General features: G+C 36.3%; 1 protein-coding gene across 2 annotated transcripts in view; it reads left to right on the forward strand.

Moving 5' to 3' along the window:
* Fnip1 (folliculin interacting protein 1) overlaps positions 1 to 20,961 on the forward strand; it is a 71,971-nt gene that overhangs the window by 38,619 nt on the left and 12,391 nt on the right. Inside the window, exons 5-14 of one of the 2 annotated variants that reach the window (XM_051168143.1) lie at positions 85 to 159; positions 1,894 to 1,985; positions 6,507 to 6,590; positions 8,028 to 8,099; positions 10,364 to 10,499; positions 12,669 to 12,870; positions 16,074 to 16,159; positions 16,880 to 17,026; positions 18,006 to 18,175; positions 19,545 to 20,961. In XM_051168143.1, the coding sequence (XP_051024100.1) occupies positions 85 to 159; positions 1,894 to 1,985; positions 6,507 to 6,590; positions 8,028 to 8,099; positions 10,364 to 10,499; positions 12,669 to 12,870; positions 16,074 to 16,159; positions 16,880 to 17,026; positions 18,006 to 18,175; positions 19,545 to 20,961 (2,481 nt within the window). The remainder of the gene's footprint in view (positions 1 to 84; positions 160 to 1,893; positions 1,986 to 6,506; positions 6,591 to 8,027; positions 8,100 to 10,363; positions 10,500 to 12,668; positions 12,871 to 16,073; positions 16,160 to 16,879; positions 17,027 to 18,005; positions 18,176 to 19,544) is intronic. The other variant, XM_051168144.1, reaches the window with a different exon arrangement.

Consider the following 20,961-nt stretch of genomic DNA (forward strand, 5'->3'; position numbering starts at 1 on the left):
CTTAAAGATTTTTATTTACAACAAATCAAAAGTCATTGTATTTTAGTTTTAATCTTTTTTCTTACATTCTGCTTTCTTTCATAGCTCTCCTCCACAACTCATGCTTAGCAAAGTTTTCACTGCACGGACTGGCAGTAGTATCTGTGGAAGTCTTAATACGTAAGTGCTTATGGATGCAGGGGGAGATTGGTAATTAAGATAAACAGGTATAAACATTAAATTGGCTTTTAAAATTAAAGCACAAATTAAAGTCTATATCTTACTCAAGTTTAAAAGTTTATGGAGGCCAGATTACGCACCTTTTCTGTATATAATTGAATATATAGATGTGATTTCTAGAAGCAAAATGCTTTCCATCACAGGCTAGTGTGCTGCTTTGCAGTCTTACTGTTCTCTGTTGAGTTACCATTCGTGTTTTTATGTTCTTCAGTTTGCAGAGCCCTGCAGACTGGAGCAACCTTAGGTAGCCATATCACTACCAAATCAAAGTAATCCCCCGGCCCCCGACCCCACTCTACACATATGTAATAGCTACAGGGATATAAGAAGTTGTCCATGCTTAGACTAGAATAATGAAGTAGAAACAAGGTTGGGCCTCCAGTGGGGATAATAAGCTATGTACCAGAATCCTAGTAAACAAAGTACTGAGTTAGAACTTATGCGTAGGTCAGTGGGATTTTGTAGGTGCCAAATCAGAGCACTGATGAGCTTGAATTTTTGAAGTAATCCAAAATCTAAATAAAGCACCTACTCTAGAGAAATTCTTTTGAGTCTTGAAAGACTTCTGTTTTATTACAGAGGTTTCAACTATCTGCAGCTCATTTTACCTTTCTTTTAGGAAGAAAAGAAAAGGTAGATGTTTTTCAAAGTATTGTGAATACTTTTAAAAATGATGTTGCCAAAATGCCAACTTTTTAAATTTAATACTGAAGTAGAAATGAAACCTTACTTCTCTTCCTTTTTTTAAAATTTTAACTGATAATTCCTAAAAATTATGGAAAAGATATTTCAGACTGAAAGCACAGTAATTTTATTTTTATTATGCTCAAAGAGAATAAAAGAAGTAATACATACCATTTTTATGTGTGATTATTTGATTGTTGTTCCTGCTGCTCTCTCTTCTCCCCGTCCTCTGTTCCTTTCCTCATCTACAATTGCTTTGACCATTCTCTCTCCCCTCTTGATTTTTTGCAGACAGGGTTTCTCTGTGTAGCCATGGCTGTCCTGGACTTGCTTTGTAGACCAGGCTGGCCTCAAACTCACAGTGATCCACCTGCCTCTGCCTTTCTGAGTGCTGGGATTACAGGTATGCATCACCGCATCCAAAATCTTTGACCATTCTCAACCCCAGAAAAAATTTTTAGTCCAACATATGAGGAAAACCTCATCTGGGATGTATATCAGTGTCAGCATTTTATTTCTAAAAGAGCCAATTTATAAATAGCAAAATTTTCTATTTTGTGAGTCATGGAGTATACTGTCATTATAGAATTAAAGCAGCCTTAGGCAACATATTAATGAATGAACATGAACTGTCATCCTGTGAAACTTTATTTATAAAAGTTACAGAGCCGGATGTGGCCTTCAGGTATAGCTTACTAACCAGTGGCTTGAGTGATTACATAGTTATCATCATAGCTTATACTTATAGACCTAATAGTATGTTTTAACTTAAAAAGTGTTTAAATTTTACAAGTTAATATATAAAATAATAGGTTTCATAATGATGTTTTCATTCCATTATATTTTGTTCATATTCAACTCCCTATTTTCTTTCCTATTCCCATTAGTCCTCTTTACTTCAACTGTTCCAAAATTTTCATTGGGATGTGTGAAGAATTACCATTAAAAACATAAAATGTATTTGGAATTTGTTTTTTCTTTTCTCTGTAGACTGCAAGACAGTCTTGAATTCATCAATCAGGACAGCAATACATTAAAGGCTGATAGCAGCACAGTTATTAATGGTCTGCTTGGAAATATAGGTAGGTAGTTTATTTTGATTTTATAAAGTTAAAATGTTAACAGTAAAAATGGTTTGAAGCCACTTCTTAATTATATAGATTTCTTGTATAACAAAAGAGCTTCTAATGGTTTAAATAGAAAGATGGGTCAAATTTCACGTGTTATTTGGAAAACATTTTTTTAAATTTTAGAGTAATACTCATTTTGTATCTGAAAAAGAATTTGTCTTCATTTTTTTTTTAACTTGGTGTATTTTTGAATATGCCATTTATACTGATATTGAGAACCATTACCAGCTCTCTGAACTATTTTATATGGGGAAGACTATCCCTAATCTCTTGTCTAACATAATGTCATTTTAAAGTGGTGCTAATTTTTGTTAGCTGTGGTTCATATGAGCAGATGCTCAAGTCATGATTCTTAAGAAACTTATTAGAAGAATAGCTTAATTTAGTTAATTATGGTTCATATTGTATAATGCATTTTAAAATGACATAGTATTTCTGCAATTTCTTGTCTAGAAAGCACAACTAAATTGCTGCTTGATCATATTTCTGATGCATAATACCAGGGAGTGGACAGCAAACCTTATTTAGTAAAAACTTTTATTTAGATGATTACATTTTCCTTTTTGAGATATGATTTCATTGTGTAGTTCAAGCTGCCTAGCACTTTATGTTTATTTAAGAGAGATGCTATTGAGCACATGTTGTGGGTTTGTCTTAATGTTATACCATGTTGAATGGTATAGTATTGTATTCAATGAATATTGTTTATTAATTTATTAAAATGAGATGCTATTAAGCATCTGCTGTGAGTTGGCCTTATATTTTATTGTGTAGGTCAGCTTATAGGAAAAGTTTTTTTTTAATTCACTTGCTCTTAATCACCGATTTTAATGAAATAAAACAGCAACAAAGCACACCTTTAATCCCAGCCCTTGAGAGGCAGAGGCAGGCAGATCTTTGAGTTAAATGACTGGTCTATAGAGCAAGATCTAAGACAACCAGAGCTACACAGAGAAAATTTGTCTCAAAAAACCAGAGAGAGAGGGGCGGGGGGCGGGGGGGAACGAACAAAGAAAGATAAACAAAACGGCAACAAAGAAATGGCCTTTAAGATTTTTTTTTATTATTTTAAAGCTTCAAGGACTTGTTGAAAATGGTTCATTTTAATAGTACAAATGAATTGATAGTTATAAAAGTAAATTATACTGTGGAGGCTAGATGTATTTGGTCATTCTGTTTTAATTCAGAGGAGAAACTTAATCCATTTAAAGATACAGGCTTTAAATAATGTATGGCTTGTATTTCCATATTCTTAACTGTGCATTAAGGTAGTTGAGATCCATTTCTGACTTTATTTTTCCAATTGAATAATTGAATATTTTTTATGCACTTGTGATCTGACAAGCACTCTGGTAGACCCTGAAGAGGCAGCAGTAAGCTAACACAGCTTCTGCCTCAGTGGATTTGTAGTTAGTGAGCATTAGATAAATAATACAACCACAGTATGCTATAGTGGATACAAGATTAAAATTATAAGGCTGTGGTTAAAATAAAAGCATGAGTTCCATCTTGGAGAATTGTGGGCGGCCACCTTGAGAATAGAGCACCTAAACTTGAAGACTTGTTTATAGAGTTCTTGGATAGAACTATCTTGGAAGAAGCAGTAGTATATACGAGACCAAGGGACACACCATCATAAAGCATGTAATCCCAGCACTGGGGAGGCAGAGGCAGGTGGATCGTTGTGAGTTCGAGGCCAGCCTGGTCTACAAAGCGAGTCCAGGACAGCCAAGGCTACACAGAGAAACCCTGTCTGGAACCCGCCTACCCCCCCCCCCCAAGAAAAGTTCACGTGAGTGAAGCACACAGTAGAGATAAAGGAAATGAAGTCAAAGAATTGACAATAAGGGTGTCTGGGAGGGTTTGGAGGAAGAAAAGGGACGAGACCTTTGTAATTAAAACACAGTCTCAAAAGTAAACAACAAAACAGAAGAAGGAGGAGGAAGAAGAAGAAAAGAAAGAACTGATCGAGAGCCAGATGGCAAAGGACACTGTGAGCCACAGCAACAAATTCGCATTCATGTTATATGTAGTCAGATACCAGTGAAGGCATACATGACAGGATTAACTATGCAAAAATTTAATTACTGGAGATGACTGTGAGAAAGAAAATGAGGGAGGTGGGGAAAGCCAAAGAACCATAGACTGATGCATGTCTGACTCCAAGGAAAAGTGAAGAAAATAAAGATCCAGCCTGTGTTAGCTTCTTGAGACGTAGTTTATTAGTAAGACCTAGTTGTCAGAAATGTTCCATGTCTTCCCCAGAGTAGCCTAGATTTCGTGTCCTCTGTGTTTGTTCATTAGCTGAGATGATGGGTACTATGTAACCTTGCACAGGTGTGCAATAGGGTTTAAAGCACAGTTGGAAAATTTTAGATATATCCCCAAAGCTTCAATAGAAAGTTGTTTAAGATCCAACAGTTAATCAGATCTGATTTATATGTGCAAAGGAATGTGTAGTGAGAATGGGTCTTGGTAAGTAGTTGGGATTAAAATATGTGAGGAAAATCTCACCTCCTGTAGGCAAGTCATGAGAAAAATGGAAGACCTCACTGTCTTGAAAGGGCCTTAGGGGACTTCCAGACATCTTTCATCTACATTTAGAAAACTGAACAACTGTAGGAATAGATGTATCTTGAGGAAACATGAAAGAGATTCGATTACATGTAAATATTTCTGGGAAAAAAAGGAAGCCATTGAGAGAATGAAATTAAAGATAGATAATGATGGTTGAGAGAGACATTTGTACGGGAGAGTGTTGGATTGGGACCCTAGCTGACTTAGAATTAGCTTGAAAAATAAGGAGGAACTTCTCAGAATTCTTGAAAAAATTACTAGCATCATAAGGTCTGAATGTACCTATTATTTTATTTTCGGCAGGAAGTAGGCAAAGATAGGTAAGAATGTGAGTACCTTGGAGGTGGGGTAGTGCGAAAAGGATAGTTTCAGTCTGGAAGCTCTGTGCGTCTACATCTATGCCCATGTATTCAGTCATATGAGGAAGGAGCTTAAAGACGTTAAATTTTGAAATAGCTAGGGAATGTTGAAGAAAGAGTTTGCCATTGAGAAATGGAAGGGTTGCTGCATGATAGTTACAGAAACTTCTGTTGCAGAAAAAAAAATAGTATCAGCAGTTTGAGCTATCCGGATGCCATTTAAAGCAGAAGGCTATCTGTCCTAGGTGTACAACTCCTACATAATGTCTTAGACCAGTGCTTCTTAACCTGTGGGTCATGGACTCTTATGCAGGAATCACATATCAGATATCCTCCATATCAGATACTTACATTATGATTCATAACAGTAGCAAAATTACTTATGAAGTAGCAACGAGAATAATTTTAATGGTTGGGCGTCACCGTAACATCAAGAACTATGTATTAAAGGGTCACAATTAGGAAGGTTAAGAACCACTGGCGTATACAGTCATAGTTGAATATAAGTAACAGATAACTCAGCTACTTGATTTCAGGATTTAGGCCCCCTCTTCCCCACACATACACCCTTTTTTTTTTTCCTTTTTCTTTTTCTTTTTCCCCCTTGGAGAGAGGATCTCTGTAGCCTTGGCTGGTCTGGAACTCTCTATGTAGATCAGGCTAGGTTCAGATTCATAGAGATCTACATGCTGGGATTAAAGGTGTGTGCTACCACCTTTATGTTTTTTGGGTATTGAGGCTGCTATCATTTCTTTGTGGTTATGTGTGGTACTCTTGGGACTCTTGCCATTATAAGTTGTACTATGTTTCCTATTTTTGTAGTGGTTAACTACGGCTCTAAAAACATAATTTTCTTTTGTTACTTATCAGTGGACTAGTACAACAATTTTGTGTTTACTTGTCAGTAAAATTCCTTGGTAGATTTATTGTGTTCTTGTGTTAAGTGCTAACATGGTCTTCTTACAGCATTTGCAGGGGAACACTGGACTCTTAAAAACTGACTTTTCACAGGCAGTGGTGGCACACGCCTTAATCCCAACACTTGGGAGGCAAAGGCAGGTGGATCTCTGTGATTTTAAGGCTAGCCTGGTCTACAGAGTGAATTCCAGCCAAGACTACACAGAGAGACTCTGTCAAATAAATAAATGAATAAATAAAATTTAAAAAAAAACAAGTTTATTTGGCAGATATTAAATTATGTAGATATTGCCTTTTTAAGTGGTCAGAATGTTTTATATTAGGATTGAACACTTGAAATAGTTTTACCTTTTATAACAGAACCTTATTTCTGTTGTTATAAATGAATTTATTCATAAATAGGCATGAAACTATTGTTTGACATGAACCATGACCAAAAGGAGAACTGTATTTATTCTAAGAGAGAAAAAGACTTGAGTTGTTCTTGCTTTGGTTAAAAGCTCCCTTGCTTTACCTGTTGGTCTGCTGCTATGTTGCCTTACCTCACCTTATTTTCCTGACGCAATCTGGCTTTTCTAACAGGCCTCTTTCATGTGTATTTTACATTTTTGCCATATAGGTCTTTCACAGTTCTGCAGCCCCAGGCGGGCATTCTCTGAGCAGGGTCCGCTCCGCCTGATCAGGAGCGCCTCTTTCTTTGCAGGTTTGCCATGTGCTGTGTGGGTAGACTAGTTGGTGTGCCCTGGTGGCTAGAATCTTTAGTTAAGCTGTGGAAACAAGAGAGTGTAGAGAATGAAGTTGGGAGGTTGTGGTTAAGAACGCATTGTTTACAAAGTAGAGGAACTTACTGCTTTCCATTGGGTATGTTCCTTAAGTTTTCACAAAGAGTGTTATCAACAGGACTGATATTTTTATGAAATTTCAGTTTGTCATTTCTTTCCTCAGTGTGCCATAAGAATTTTAAACTTGAGGCTCTTAAAAGAAAAGTTTAGTGTGTAGTTAACTTAGTAATTAGTTATACTGCCCCTTGAAAATTTTCATATAATGCTGTCTTGTTTCCATGGCTAAGTAGCTTTTGTATTGTAATTCACCAATTGCTGGAAATATCCGATCTTTATAATAGTCACAAATTTCTGATCTACACTCTTCCCTAAGAACAACTTTTCTTGGAGCTAAGATTTAGATGAACAAGCATTGTACTAACACTATATAATTACTCATATCATGACTTTACAGAGTATGTGCCTTGCTTACATATGCAGGACCAGAGTCCTGTTCCACCTTTTCCCACATTGCACACACGCTGATCTTGCAGATTCATTTTCTAGCAGAGATTTCCAGTCCACAGATTTACTCATTGTTGTTTATTACTATCAGTCTCCTCTACATTGAATTTGAAATTCTCCTGCATCTGTCTCCTAATAGAAGGCATTATGAATATTTGCCATCACACCCTGCTATCCCACTTCCTATTTTAATTAGAACTTATTTTACATGTAAATGTTAGATATGAGCAATGTGTATTTATCCTAGAATATTTGGAAAATATAAAACTAGTTGAAAAAATATACAAGCTGCCCTGCTAGCACTTATACTTACTTTTGTTTGTTTTTGTTGTTTTTCCAGTGCTGTGGATCAAATCCGGGGCCTTGTATATACTCTAGGCCAGTGCTCTATCACTAATTGATATCATGTTATTTAAACAAAGTTATCAGACAATTTATTACAGAGTTTTAAATTCTTATTTATTATGCTTGTGTTTAAACATTGTTACAGACATAATCAGAGGAAACTACGATAGAGTTGTCACTTAGCCTCAGTAATGAACATTCGTATTCCTAGTATATCTTTTTTTTTCCATTTTATAGTATGAACATCTGTGTTTTTGAATATGTTCTTAAAATTTGAAGTTTAGTCACTCCTGGATTCTATATCTTGGGTAATTTTGCATTACATGGTAAATCTTCAGATAAATCTGAAAGCTTGTTCAACTGAGTAATAGCTCCTAGTGCTGGGTTGGTGCCGTGCTGTTGAAAAAGGAATGCAATGAGATGAAGCATGATCTAGTTTGCAATGTAAAAGGAGCAACATCCACCTCAATAGTAGTGTGTTTTATGACTGACCATCTTTCTTGATTCAGTTCACAGCAACCCAATGGACATGCCAGGAAGAGAACTGAATGAGGACAGAGACAGCGGCATAGCACGCTCTGGTAATGTCAGATTCATAGCCTAGCCCGCTTTCTTGTGAGGTTGTTGTTAGCTGATGTTAATTTTATTTCACTCTCTGCCTTTATTGTCTAATTCTATGTCTACTTGGTTCATACTGACATTTCACACAAGAGGACTGTAGAAAGGATAGAGAGAAGTCTCTTAAATTTGATATTTTAATGTTTTCTATTAAGTGTGGTGGGATGTGCCTTGATGGCCACCACATGTGAGCAAGGATTGCTTCAAGTGAGGCCTAATACAAAAATCATGAATTTAGTTAAAACATTATGAGCTATTTTTGTTTGTTTGTTTGTTTACTATATTGTATGGATCTTGAGTGAGAGAACTTTGTAGATGACCACATCAGCTTGCAGGATCAAAAGCTTGGACACTCCTTTTTATAGATGATCACAGACCATCATCTTGGGCTTAGTCAGGAAAAAAAAAAAATTGCTCAAAGTACTACTTAAAAACCATAGTAGAAGCCGGGTGTGGTGATGCGCGCTTTTAATCACAGCACTCGGGAGGCGGAGGCAGGTGGATTGCTGTGAGTTCGAGGCCAGCCTGGTCTCCAAAGTGAGTCCAGGACAGCCAAGGCTAACACAGAGAAAACCTGTCTCAAAAATAAAACAGAAAACAAACAAACAAACAGTAGAAAAAAACTATATCAGCTTACATTGAGTTGCTGTTAGTGTTGAACTTGTTAAATTGTTTATTGCCCAGAGAAGCGTAGACATTATGAATCAGTATTACCCTTTTTATTTTTCAAAGTATGGACTTCAGTGATGTTTGTTATGTCCAAAAAAACATTTACTGAAATATGCTGGGTATTAAGAAAGAAGGGAAGGAGGGAAGGAAGGAGGGAGGGAAAGAAGAAAGGAAGGCAGGTAGGCCCGCCCATAGTGTAGTGATTAAAAAAAAAAAGGTTGTGTGATACATTCAGTGATAGGTTTGTGCAGAGGCTCAGAAAAAAGACACCTAGCTTCCTTGGGCAAGAGGCAAGCATCAGCGATGCTTTGCAGAGAGGCAGGGCTTCTTGAGTTGCCTGTTAGGCAATAAAGAGAAGTCAGCCAGGCAAAGGCATTTTCGGTTAAAGTTAGTGTATGTTGGGGCTCCAAACCATTAATAAGATGAGTCCTCTTGAACTTGCAGTCTTATTAGACACTGTAAACTTGGTTCCTATGCTTCATGCAGGCCTTGTCACATGGTATACCCATCTTTACTTTTATTGTGAGTCAGTTTGAATATAAACAACAATTTTAACTTTATCCTGTGTTTTGATCCTTAGGTGTGAGTTTCAGTTACATGAACCTTCAAAGATAAAAAGTTCAGATGTTTGAACTCTGTTCTCAAAGACTGATTTAGAATATTTTTTTTTTCTGATTTAGAATATTTGTAAACAAGATAAAAAGCTCAGTTGATTTTGATAGTTCAGTGGTTAAGAGTATATATGGCTCTTGCAAGGGACCCAAGCTTGGTTCCTAGCACCCATGTCAGATAGCTCACAAGGGCCTATAACTGTAGGTCTGGGTGGATCTGAGCCTCTGGCACTTCCACTCTCATGTCCATACTCTGACACAGGCACACACACATATATACATAATTTAGAATAAGAAATGTAAAATTTTGAAACAAGAAAACCTTAAAATTTGCAGATAAGATTGTACCTATTTATCATATACAACATGATGTTTTGAATCATTTATATATGGTACAAGTGGAATCTACTGCTATGTGTCTGCCACTTTACAATGCTCCAGAGAGTAATGTGTATGGTCTGCTCTTTTTGACATTTAAGCAAAGACTTATTAAAAGTGATAGGCTTCGCAAGTTGTGCATGAGTGATTTATGAGTTCTGTAAGTGACCCTTTCGAATACCATTCAAACACTTTCAAATCCCCTTTCTTGTTGAAACCCTCCTACAACCAGTTTGAATAGCATCAGGTTTCCTTTAAGAATAGTGAGGGTTCTGCCAAGTTAGTGGGCATAAGGGTGGCTTAAAAAGTGATAGCTTATTTCCAGTAGCACTTTTTTCTGGGTTGCACAGTGCCAAAAATGATTATCTGCAAGACTCTTGTAAATATAGTATTAATACATGAGTTTATTCCTCTGAGGCTGTCCTTCAAATACATTTTAAATGGAACTGTAGACAGGTTGATGAAACAAAATAAAAGATTTGGTTTACTCTGTTCAGTCTGTTAAAAAGAAAGTTGTCACCATGTTTAATCACTGACTAGTGATTATGCTTGTTCTTCTAATGTAACAGCATCTCTGAGCAGCTTGCTCATCACCCCATTTCCCTCTCCAAATTCTTCACTTACCCGAAGCTGTGCCAGCAGCTACCAGCGACGTTGGCGACGTAGCCAAACAACAAGTTTGGAAAATGGGGTATTTCCTAGATGGTAAGTTGGAATTAAACAAGATTGACTAATTCCTTAAATAGAAGTTTATGTAAGGTTTTTAGAGTTCGAGACTTGTATTTTGTGCATTGGAAGTCTGTAACTGAAAACTTAAGATTTTAATTATTTTTACCATATGGTTTAGTGACACTAAGTACCTTCACATTGTCACTATTTAAGTCCTGAACTTTTTCGTCTTCCCAAACTAAACCCTGTACCCATTAAACAGTAACCCTCTACTCCTCCTTCATTTGCCCTTGGCAACCATTGTTCGACTTTGACATTTTTGCAGTTTAAAAGTCTGTAGTTTTAGGCTTGTCTGTAGGTCTGTGAGAATGTATGCTACTTGTGTACAGTACCCATAGTAGCCAGAGGAGGGAGCCAGAGGATCCCCTATAAGTAAAGTAACAGGCAGTTTTGACCTGCCCAACATGGATACTAGAACTGAACTTGGGTCCTTGGGAAGAACATGAGGTGCTCATAATGGCTGTCTTCATAAATACCTTGCATAAGTGGCATCATGCAGTACTTACCCTCTAATATCTGGTTTGTTTTGTTTAGTATGTCTTTGAAGTTTATCCACATTGCAGCTTATCTAAGAAATTCATATTTATGGCTAAATAACATTAGGTACATTTGGGGTGTGGGGCCTGGAGGAATGGCACTATGGTAAAGTGCTCTCTGTGTAAGCATGAGAACTTGTGTTGAGATCCCCAGCACATCACCCATGTAAAAATCCAGGTGCACTGGGGAAGCAGAGACAGGAAGATTCCTGGAGTTTGCTGGCCAGACAGTCTAGCTGAATTGATGAGCTCCAGGTTCAGCGAGACTTCATCTCGAAAAATAAGGTGAAAGACTAATTTAGGAAGATACCCAATGTCAACCTATGACCTCTACACATATACCTTCATACATGCGTGCAGATGTGTGTACATGTACCCACACATTCACAAAAAGAAGTACATTTTCTTTATTCTTTCATTTGTCCATGAAAACATGGATTGTTTCTACTTCTTAGCTATTGTGAATAACACTGCTCTGAACATGGATATATAAATATTAGTTCTAGTCCATGCCTTCTGTCATCTTGGGTATATGCCCAGAAGTGGGTTTACTGAGTCATATGGTCATTCTATTTTTAATTTTTGAGGAACTGCCATATATTGACTATGATTTCACATTTGTAACAGCAGTGTAAAACAATTCTGAAATCTTTGTATGTTCATCAACCATTATTTTCTGGTGTTTGTTTTGTTTTATTCCTGTGTTTAGGCACCCGGTACCTCCTGCATGTGAGGCAAACATTGTACCGCTGAGTTGCAATCTACCACTAAGCTACGTTCTCAGTCCCACCCCTTAATAGTTGCCATCCTAATGAATCTGAAATGATTTACAAGTCCTTTTTGGTCATTTTTACATCATCTTTAGAGGAGTATATTCAACTCTTTGTTCCCAGTGTGTTTGTTTTGTTATTGTTGTTGTTGTTGATGATGATGAGTTAGAAGACTTTGTTGACTATTTAGGAAACTAGTTCCTTACTAGCTACATGATTTACATGTGTTTTCTACCATTCTGTGGCTTGCTTTTGCCATCTGTTGGTGATGATATCCTTTGATACAAGTTTTTCACTCATAACATCCAATTCTGTGCGGTTGTTGCCTGTGACTTTTCTGTTCTTTCAAAAAACATTGCCAAATTTAGTATTTTGAAGCCTTTTATTTTTTCTGAGTTCTGTGTTTAGTGCTTTCATTCTTGCAGCACATATTTTGATGTCTTAATTTTTTTGATTCTTGTCCATTCTCAAGATTTTTTTTTTACAGCTTAATATACAGCTGTAGATACAGAAACTTCATGTTTGCTCATTTATTTTATTCATTCTTTTTTATCTTAAAGTTTAGACATTTTTAGCTTGTTTTTGAACTGAGAGTATCAACTTTTTAAAGACTTTTAGTAAGAGGCAAGATTCCCAACAATTTCCAACTTGACTCTGGCAAATTTTCTTTGAAAACAATGAAAAAAAAATAGGTAGATTTCTTGGAGAGGTAACAATTGTCATAACATTGTAAATTTACACTTGATCTGATGAAACAGCAGAAATGCTTTTGCTCACCTACATTGAATGAGCAGGGAGATAAATTATTGATGTTTTAAACAAAAATGTTTGTTTTTAAGGTCTATAGAAGAAAGCTTTAATCTGTCAGATGAAAGTTGTGGCCCTAACCCAGGAATTGTGAGGAAAAAGAAGATTGCAATTGGGGTAATCTTTTCATTGTCCAAAGATGAAGATGAAAATAATAAATTCAATGAATTCTTTTTTTCACATTTTCCTCTCTTTGAAAGCCACATGAACAAATTAAAGAGTGCAATAGAACAGGTAACCGTAGTCCTTTGTATCTTATTTTTGTCTTTTACTTTATTAAGAGTTGTATTATTAATTTGGCAAAAATTTGATAGCTGACTTGAAATTGCATTCTACGTGCTCCAGGAGCTACAAACAGACTCAGTGTTGTTAAAAGAGTTTACAATTTTAGTAAGCCTAAGACAGCTTATTCATTCGGAAATGAAATACTTAAGGGCCTGTCAAGACAATTGTAGCAACCAAGGAAAAGTATATGGCCACCCGAGCCCATAACAATAGCAGGTGAATCAGTGGATGTATGCATTTGACGTGCTTGTAAGTGCTCTGAAGTAAAACACAGCAGCGTTTTTTATAACCCTCTATTTTCCCATTGTTTCAGAGTTAGATGAAAGACTATTAGTGGGCATAAGGTAGCTAAAAGGCATGGAACTGGTTTATTAGATAGGAAAAAGAGGGAGGTGTACTAGACTGTCAGACATTTCAACAGGTAGGATGTGAAAACAAAGGAAGGCATAGAGGAAATAGAAAAGAACTGGTCCCACAACCATGAGGAATGTACTTTTTGGGGAAGCCACTGGGAGTGTTTTAAGAAGGATAAATTGTTGCCAGCCTGGTCTACAAAGCAAGTCCAGGACAGCCAAGGCTACACAGAGAAACCTGTCTCAAAAAAAACCAACCAACCAACCAAAAAAAAAAAAAAAAAAAAAGAAGAAGAAATTCTTTATGTCAAATGCTTCTGATAGTATATGATGCAAATGTCTAAGCTTAGAAATTTGTAAAATACAGGATAAAACCCTAAAGATAGCTAAAAATGAACATGCGAAGGTTTGTTTTTTAGAGTACAGAGGAAGGGCAAATGATTTTTCTGATGTGAAATCTTCATTTGGGCCTACTTCAATGTATCTGTGTCAGGGCTTAAGTGTAAATCTTTGGAAATCAAAGGAGAAGCAAAAACAAACAAACAAAAAAACCAAACCAAAAAAAAAAAAAAAAAAAACGAAACAAAAACATTGATGTCTTCACTGCCCAAGGGATTGGTTGGCAGTTGGCAGGAAATCTTCCCATGCCAGACTACCTGTATGCATATTGTACTTTCACTTGGCAGAAATTATTATTTGTCCATATTTTTACAATTACCAGACCATGAACCAAATAATCATTGCAGGTTACATGTGGAAAATGTATGTTGCAAAATTGATCTTATTTTGACTATAAATTATTTTAAATGTATTTAATACATTTTCTCATTTTAGGACATTTGTAATTTTTCAAAATCAGTGTTACTTTATAGTTAATGTGTTGGTGAATTTTGCAGATTATTTTTTGGCTAATATTCCCCAAAACTATACTAACTGATAGTAGCTATGACCAGAGTTTTTAATCACTGCCACAGTATTTGGAAAGTATATGAGGAGGAGGAGTGAGTGGTCTGAGCCAGTCACAAAGAACCCAGGGAGTTTTAACATCCTTTCAAAGGCTGTTTGGAGAGTTTGCTGTAGAAAGATTAATTAGGCAATACATTTAAAAGAGATTGATTATAAAGGAGGTGGGCAAGGAAACCATTTAGAATAAACCTCAGGATCTCGGTAGTAACTAAGGATTTTCTGCTTCAAGGAAAGACACAGATGCTTGTTTACATTAAATCAATTGAAGGAATAGATAACTTTGCTATACAAGTAAGTAAATGCTGTCTCATTTTTTCAAGTTAGACATTGGCACCCACACCCACATATACATATGTATATTCTTTTTAAGTTGGCTGCTCTCCTTTTGTATAGATTATAACATCAAAGTTGGTACATTTGTAGTTCTTGTTACTAAAACTACAGGTAACATTTTTAATACCTTTTGAAATTTTTGAGTGACTTGGAATTTTTTTTCTAAGGATTGTAGTTTGGGGTTGGATCTTCTGGTTTGGTTTGGTTTAGATTGGTCTCACTCTATTGCTGTAGCTGACTTGGTGTTCAGTCCTGTCTTCACCTCCCAGGTGCAGGGTTGCAATGTGCACCACTTACTTAGAAAATAATTTTACCCTGTGTACATTTGATAGGCAGTGTAAGAACTAATTAGAGATTAAATGTTTTTATATTTTAATGACTTGACCTTCCTATAATCTAAAATATTGATTATAGAATAAGGAAACTGAATGGACACATTTACATAAATGACTGTGACTTGATAATAGAAATGATAAAATAATTGATAGAATTTAATAAGCATTTCTTCTAGAACCAGCATGCTAATTATTTTGAAGTCTACACTGCTTTCTGAGATATGTGATAGAGTTTGAGAATGCTGTTAGCAAGATTAAAGAACAGCACCAAACTCTGTCAAAGGGACATTGAGTAAAACAGCGAGTTTCACTTTCCTTCTGTGAAGCTTGATCTCCATCTTCAGAATAGTGGAACCTTAACTAAAATACAATAAATAAATAAATGGGGTTTTATTTAATCAATTTGTATTTACATAAAGAAGGCAGAATTATATTCTCATTGGGAAAGTTAACTTTTTCTTTTTTAACCTCCACTATAGGAATTCTGGTTGCTTTTCAGTTTCTAATTGATATGCTTTTAAGAAAACAAGTACCTGGTCGTGGTTGTAGCTTACTGATAGAGCCTGTCCAGGGCATGGTCTTGTTCTTCAGCACTGATTGGAATGGGGGAAAAAGAGGGAAACAAGCAAGTACCATGTTACGACTTGAGAGAGCCTTGAGTTGAATTGTATTTAATTTCATATTTTTCAAAAGGTATTAAAAATGTTACCTGTAAAATACCATGACAGCTGTTAATGAGTTACTGTGTGTTTTGTTTAGAGAAAAAGTTTCTTACAGTTGGTTGTAGTGATGCATGCTGATAATCCTAGTAGTGTGGAGGCCAGGGCTAGAGGATTACCAAAAGTTTTAGGGCACTATGGGATACATAGTTTCAAGGTAGCCTAGGTTACAGAGTGAGTGAGACCCTGTTTTTAAAAGCCAAAAGTAGTTTTTGTTGTAGCCTGTAGACTGTCAAACATTAAATTCTTGGTATGTTGATGTTTTGTAGTTTGTTACCACAGAGACATTTTGAGGATTGAAATTTTTAAGTTTTGTAACAATCATGAGCAACCAAAGGTACAAGAGAGAAAGCCCCTGCAGACAGTGTGTGCTAAGGTTCTTTATTTCCTCTAGTGTCGTGACTGTGCCTAGCATAGGAATTAACTGTGTAACGATTGTTTTCAAGGCTATGAAAATGAGCCGACGGTCAGCTGATGCCAGCCAGAGAAGTTTGGCATACAATCGAATACTTGATGCCCTGACTGAATTCAGGTACTTTACTCCTCACTTTGCCACAAGACAGAGTTGTCTTATAGTATACTTAGGAAGACAATTTATTTACATAGAAAAATAATTTAACTTGTTTAATAAAGATTTAAGTTATTTAAATTTCTTTGTTTTGTTGTTGGCATTTTGGTTTTATGTTCGTTTTTTCTTACTTGTTTTTCAGACAGGGTCTTATTGTGTTGCCAGTGTTAACCTAGCACTTGTGGTCCTCCTGCCTTAGGCTGGATAGAGTGCTGGAAATGCAGTTTTTTAAATTGCTTTCATCTCATAGCCATATGAGAGTGTGATTCAGTAAGGCTGTTGGCCATTATCTTACTGAGTCACATTTGGGAGTTGTTGGGGTGCAGCTTTACTATTAGGCCATTCGAGGCACAAGCAATGAGAAGCACTCCCATGTTCGAGCAGAAGTGTGGCTTGTTCTCTCAAGATAGTTATAGGGTTAGCTTATTTCAAGTGAAGCTTTTATTAGCCTAATTAAGGCATTCGTATCTTTAGGCATAAAAGCCAGCATAGCTCACCTTCACCTGCAAAATATGCTTCCCATGCTACTGACGGTAGCAGGAAAAGTGAGGCTCTTTGACCTTTTCTAAAAGTTTCCTCAGAAGCTCTAATAAGCTAGGAGGAAGTTTTCAGTGGGCAGCATAGCCTTTAAGAGTATTTTATTTGGAGAACCGTACATTTTATAATGTGTTTTCTTCTTTTTAGAACAACAATTTGTAATCTTTACACAATGCCAAGAATTGGGGAGCCTGTCTGGCTTACAATGATGTCAGGGACTCCAGAAAAGAACCAGCTTTGCCATCGTTTCATGAAGGAATTCACTTTTCTAATGGAAAATGCCTCCAAAAACCAGTATGGCATGCTTTATTTATTTAGTTATACTATTTTACTATAATTATATGTCTGCATTGAAAGCAAACTTAATTATAGAATTAAGGGAATAACTCACTGTCTATAACTATTTCTTATTGATTATCAAACTAGTCTAAGATGATTCATGATGAGATATGGAAGAGCACCACAGAACTATACGAGCAAAAATATCTTTCTGCTTAATTAAGATTCCTGATATGTTAAAGAATCCCCTGGGGATTCTGATTTGTTGTTGTTGTTGTTTGTGTGTGTGTATTGCATTCATTTGTGATAGCATTGTTTCATTTTTTTAAAAAAAGTTTTAAAAGATAAGTACTCAGATTCCAATGTCAGAATTTTACTTTCTTCTGAATGGCAAGAAAACTTTTCTCAAACACTAAGCAAAAGTAGAGATCAGCTGTACTGTAGTAAGCTGCAGACTTGTCAAGTCAGAGTGCTCAAGGACTTGCTGTTAGACTTTCAGCAGGCTATGTTATCCTAGTTTTCTTACTGTTTATCAAGCCTTTAGCATAAACATGGTGATTCAGTTTTATCCTTCTTTAATGGTTAAGGTTATTTAATATTTTCATTTTTTTTCCTCACTGAGTAATTTGGAAACTACTGATGTGGAAATTTGAAAATGAAGTACATGTTCACTGATACATTAGTGAACTGGGCAGATTAAATACCAAAAAGGATTCACAGTTTAAGTAAAAGGCTTTTCTAAATTTGTAATTGTAATCTGAAATTTTTTCCTTGTTAATGTTTTAGTATAAATGTTTGAATTGTTCTATAAGGAAATACATGGACTCTTTTTGGTAGGTGTACCTGTCTTTTTTTTCTCCCTTCTTTTTTTTTTTAATAATTGCTGTTCAGTTACTTTAGAATATTACCTTCATTGTTTAGGATACCAAACCATTTTATTATTTAAAGTTCATGAGTATGGATTGGAATATAATACGATACATTTTGTTTTCAGATTCTTACCAGCTCTCATTACTGCAATTTTGACCAATCATCTTGCCTGGGTTCCAACAGTCATGCCAAATGGACAGCCACCTATAAAAATATTTTTAGAAAAACATTCCTCTCAGAGTGTGGGCATGTTGGCTAAGACTCATCCATATAACCCTCTCTGGGCACAACTTGGTATGTAGTCTGAACATCATATCCTGTGTATAGACTTAAAACTTACTGATAAGCAAAAACTCACTAACTATAGTCTTCTCTTTTGTCAGTTTCATTCTAAGTGTCTCTGATACTTGCCTTTTCATGTCTGCTAAATTGTCCTGTTGTTTTATGCCTGTTCACGTTCCTTATAGCTAAAGAACTGTGTAGATTGGAAGGTGCACACTAATGACTGCTTTACCTTTGATATATGAAGTTGATTTCAAATTCTGTGGTTACATTTTAGTGCATGATTATATCTAAGGTTCTGTGCAAAGAGTATAAGAATGTAAAGATAGATGAATAACTTTATCTTTGTCTCAAGAGGTTAATAGCCAAATATTATAGGCAGCATGCATTTTCACAATAATAGTAATAAAATTAATAAATTTAAGTGAAATGAAAGTTGAGTGCTAAGTCTAGGAAAGGAAGTTTGACCTTTGAACTGTTGAATACACCTAACTGAGAAGCTTTATACTGGAAGACATAAGACTGAGCACGTGCACAGTTAGGGATTCTGACCACTGAAGTGTAAAACTATTGTATATTGAAGTTAGCTGAACATCCATACGAAGGGGAACTTTAAGAAGACGAAGCTGGGAGAGTCAAGTGGAACCTACCATGACTTACTCCCCGAGCCAGCGAGTTTCAGTTCATTGGCTATTTAGTGAAAATTGAGAGGGTTATCCTAGAATGATGGTGTTGTGGTATTTGAGGCAGCTTATTAGCCAGCGGAGAAACTTACCACAGTCATGTCTGCAGCCTGTATTTACTTAAGATTCGTGTTTGTTCTTTCAAAAGGCTGTTTTATAACATGAAAGTTAAGGGTTTTAAATATGCATAATGAAAACTTGTAAAAGGGACTAAAGTTGACATATTTGTATTCATTTTTGAGTTACTGTTTTGCACTTGAGCTATAGGTTTTATTTGAGTTATGCTACAAAACAAAACAAAACAAAACAATTCTTCCTGTTGTACTCCCAAGCTACTGCTCTCCCTCTCCTCTCATGCCTGCAACAGATAATGTGTTTTCTCCTTTCTGCATTTGGCTGGGGCCTCCTTTATAACAGGCTTCACCTAGATAAAAGTCCTTCATGTGACACCTAACATAGAGAATGTTCTTATAGGTTTGACTTTGAGAACTAACTCTTGGAAGTTTTTAAACCATGGCAGCTGTTTAGGAACGTAGTTTTAAAAACTCCCTCTGCTCACTGTTCTCCTTTGTTAAAACCACTCATCCTACTATCTTAAACAGTCATTCATCCTTTAAAGAACTTAAGAGTAAATTCTGTATTTGTATGAGAAGGTTTCTCAAAATTGAAAGCCTGTTTAACTGATCTTTTTATTGCAGGAGATTTATATGGCGCTATTGGTTCTCCTGTACGGTTGGCAAGGACTGTAGTAGTTGGCAAAAGACAAGACCTGGTCCAGAGGCTGCTTTATTTTCTTACTTACTTCATAAGATGTTCTGAACTTCAAGAAACCCATCTTTTAGAAAATGGAGAAGATGAGGCTATTGTTATGCCAGGCACTGTGATTACTACCACTTTAGAAAAAGGGGAAATAGAGGAGTCAGAATATGTGCTAATCACAATGCACAGAAACAAAAGCAGTTTGCTCTTTAAAGAGTCAGAAGAGATAAGAGCTCCTAACTGTAACTGTAAATATTGCAGTCATCCACTCCTTGGGCAAAATACAGAGAATGTGTCACAGCCAGAGAGAGAAGATACTCAAGACAACTCTAAGGAATTACTGGGAATTGCAGATGAATGCCAAAAGAGCTCTCCTCCCAACTGCCAAGAAGAAAATACTGTTGATGTTCCACAGTACAGAGATAAATTAAGAACTTGCCTTGACACCAAGTTAGAGACAGTTGTTTGTACAGGATCTGCTCCAGCAGACAAGTGTGTGTTGTCAGAGACAGGCTTGGAGCCAACAGAAGAATCCTGGCAGAGTAAGGAATTGCTGGATTCAGATAATCACGCAGGCACAGCGATGAGATCTACTGGGACAGTTGTGGAAAAGAAACCTCCAGATAAGACTGTGCCCGGTGCATTTTCCTGTGAGGTAACTCAGACAAAGGTTACTTTCTTGATTGGAGATTCTATGTCCCCTGATTCAGATACTGAACTTCGGAGTCAGGCTGTGGTGGATCAGATTAACAGACATCACAGCAAACCACTGAAGGAAGACGGTGGAGTGAAGACTAAGCATCAAGAAAGTAAAATAACTAAGGACCAATCTGGAGAGTCTGGCACACAGAACATGGTTTCTGGAGAGTCCTGTGAGCTTCCTTGTTGGAATCATTCAGATCCAGAAAGCATGAGCTTGTTTGATGAATATTTTAATGATGATTCAATTGAAACCAGGACAATTGATGATGTACCTGTTAAAACAAGTTCAGATAGTAAAGAATATTGCTGTATGTTAGAGTTTCCAAAAAGATTGTATACAAAAAATAACAAACAGAAAAGTGAATTTTGTAAATGTATAGAAACTGTTCATCAAGATTCATGTAATGCCTGCTTTCCTCAGCAGGACCAAAGAGACACACTCTCCATTCTTGTCCCCCATGGGGATAAAGAGAGTTCAGAGAAAAAAAATGCTGTAGGAACTGAATGGGACATTCCAAGAAATGAAAGTTCAGATAGTGCCCTTGGAGATAGTGAGAGTGAAGACACGAGTCCTGATGTAAGGAGACAAGTTGGCAGTTACTGTGGAGGGGAGCAGGAGGACTGGGCAGAAGAAGATGAGATACCTTTTCCTGG

Source organism: Acomys russatus, chromosome 25 (assembly GCF_903995435.1).
Source record: "Acomys russatus chromosome 25, mAcoRus1.1, whole genome shotgun sequence".
NCBI classification, from domain to species: Eukaryota; Metazoa; Chordata; class Mammalia; order Rodentia; family Muridae; genus Acomys; species Acomys russatus.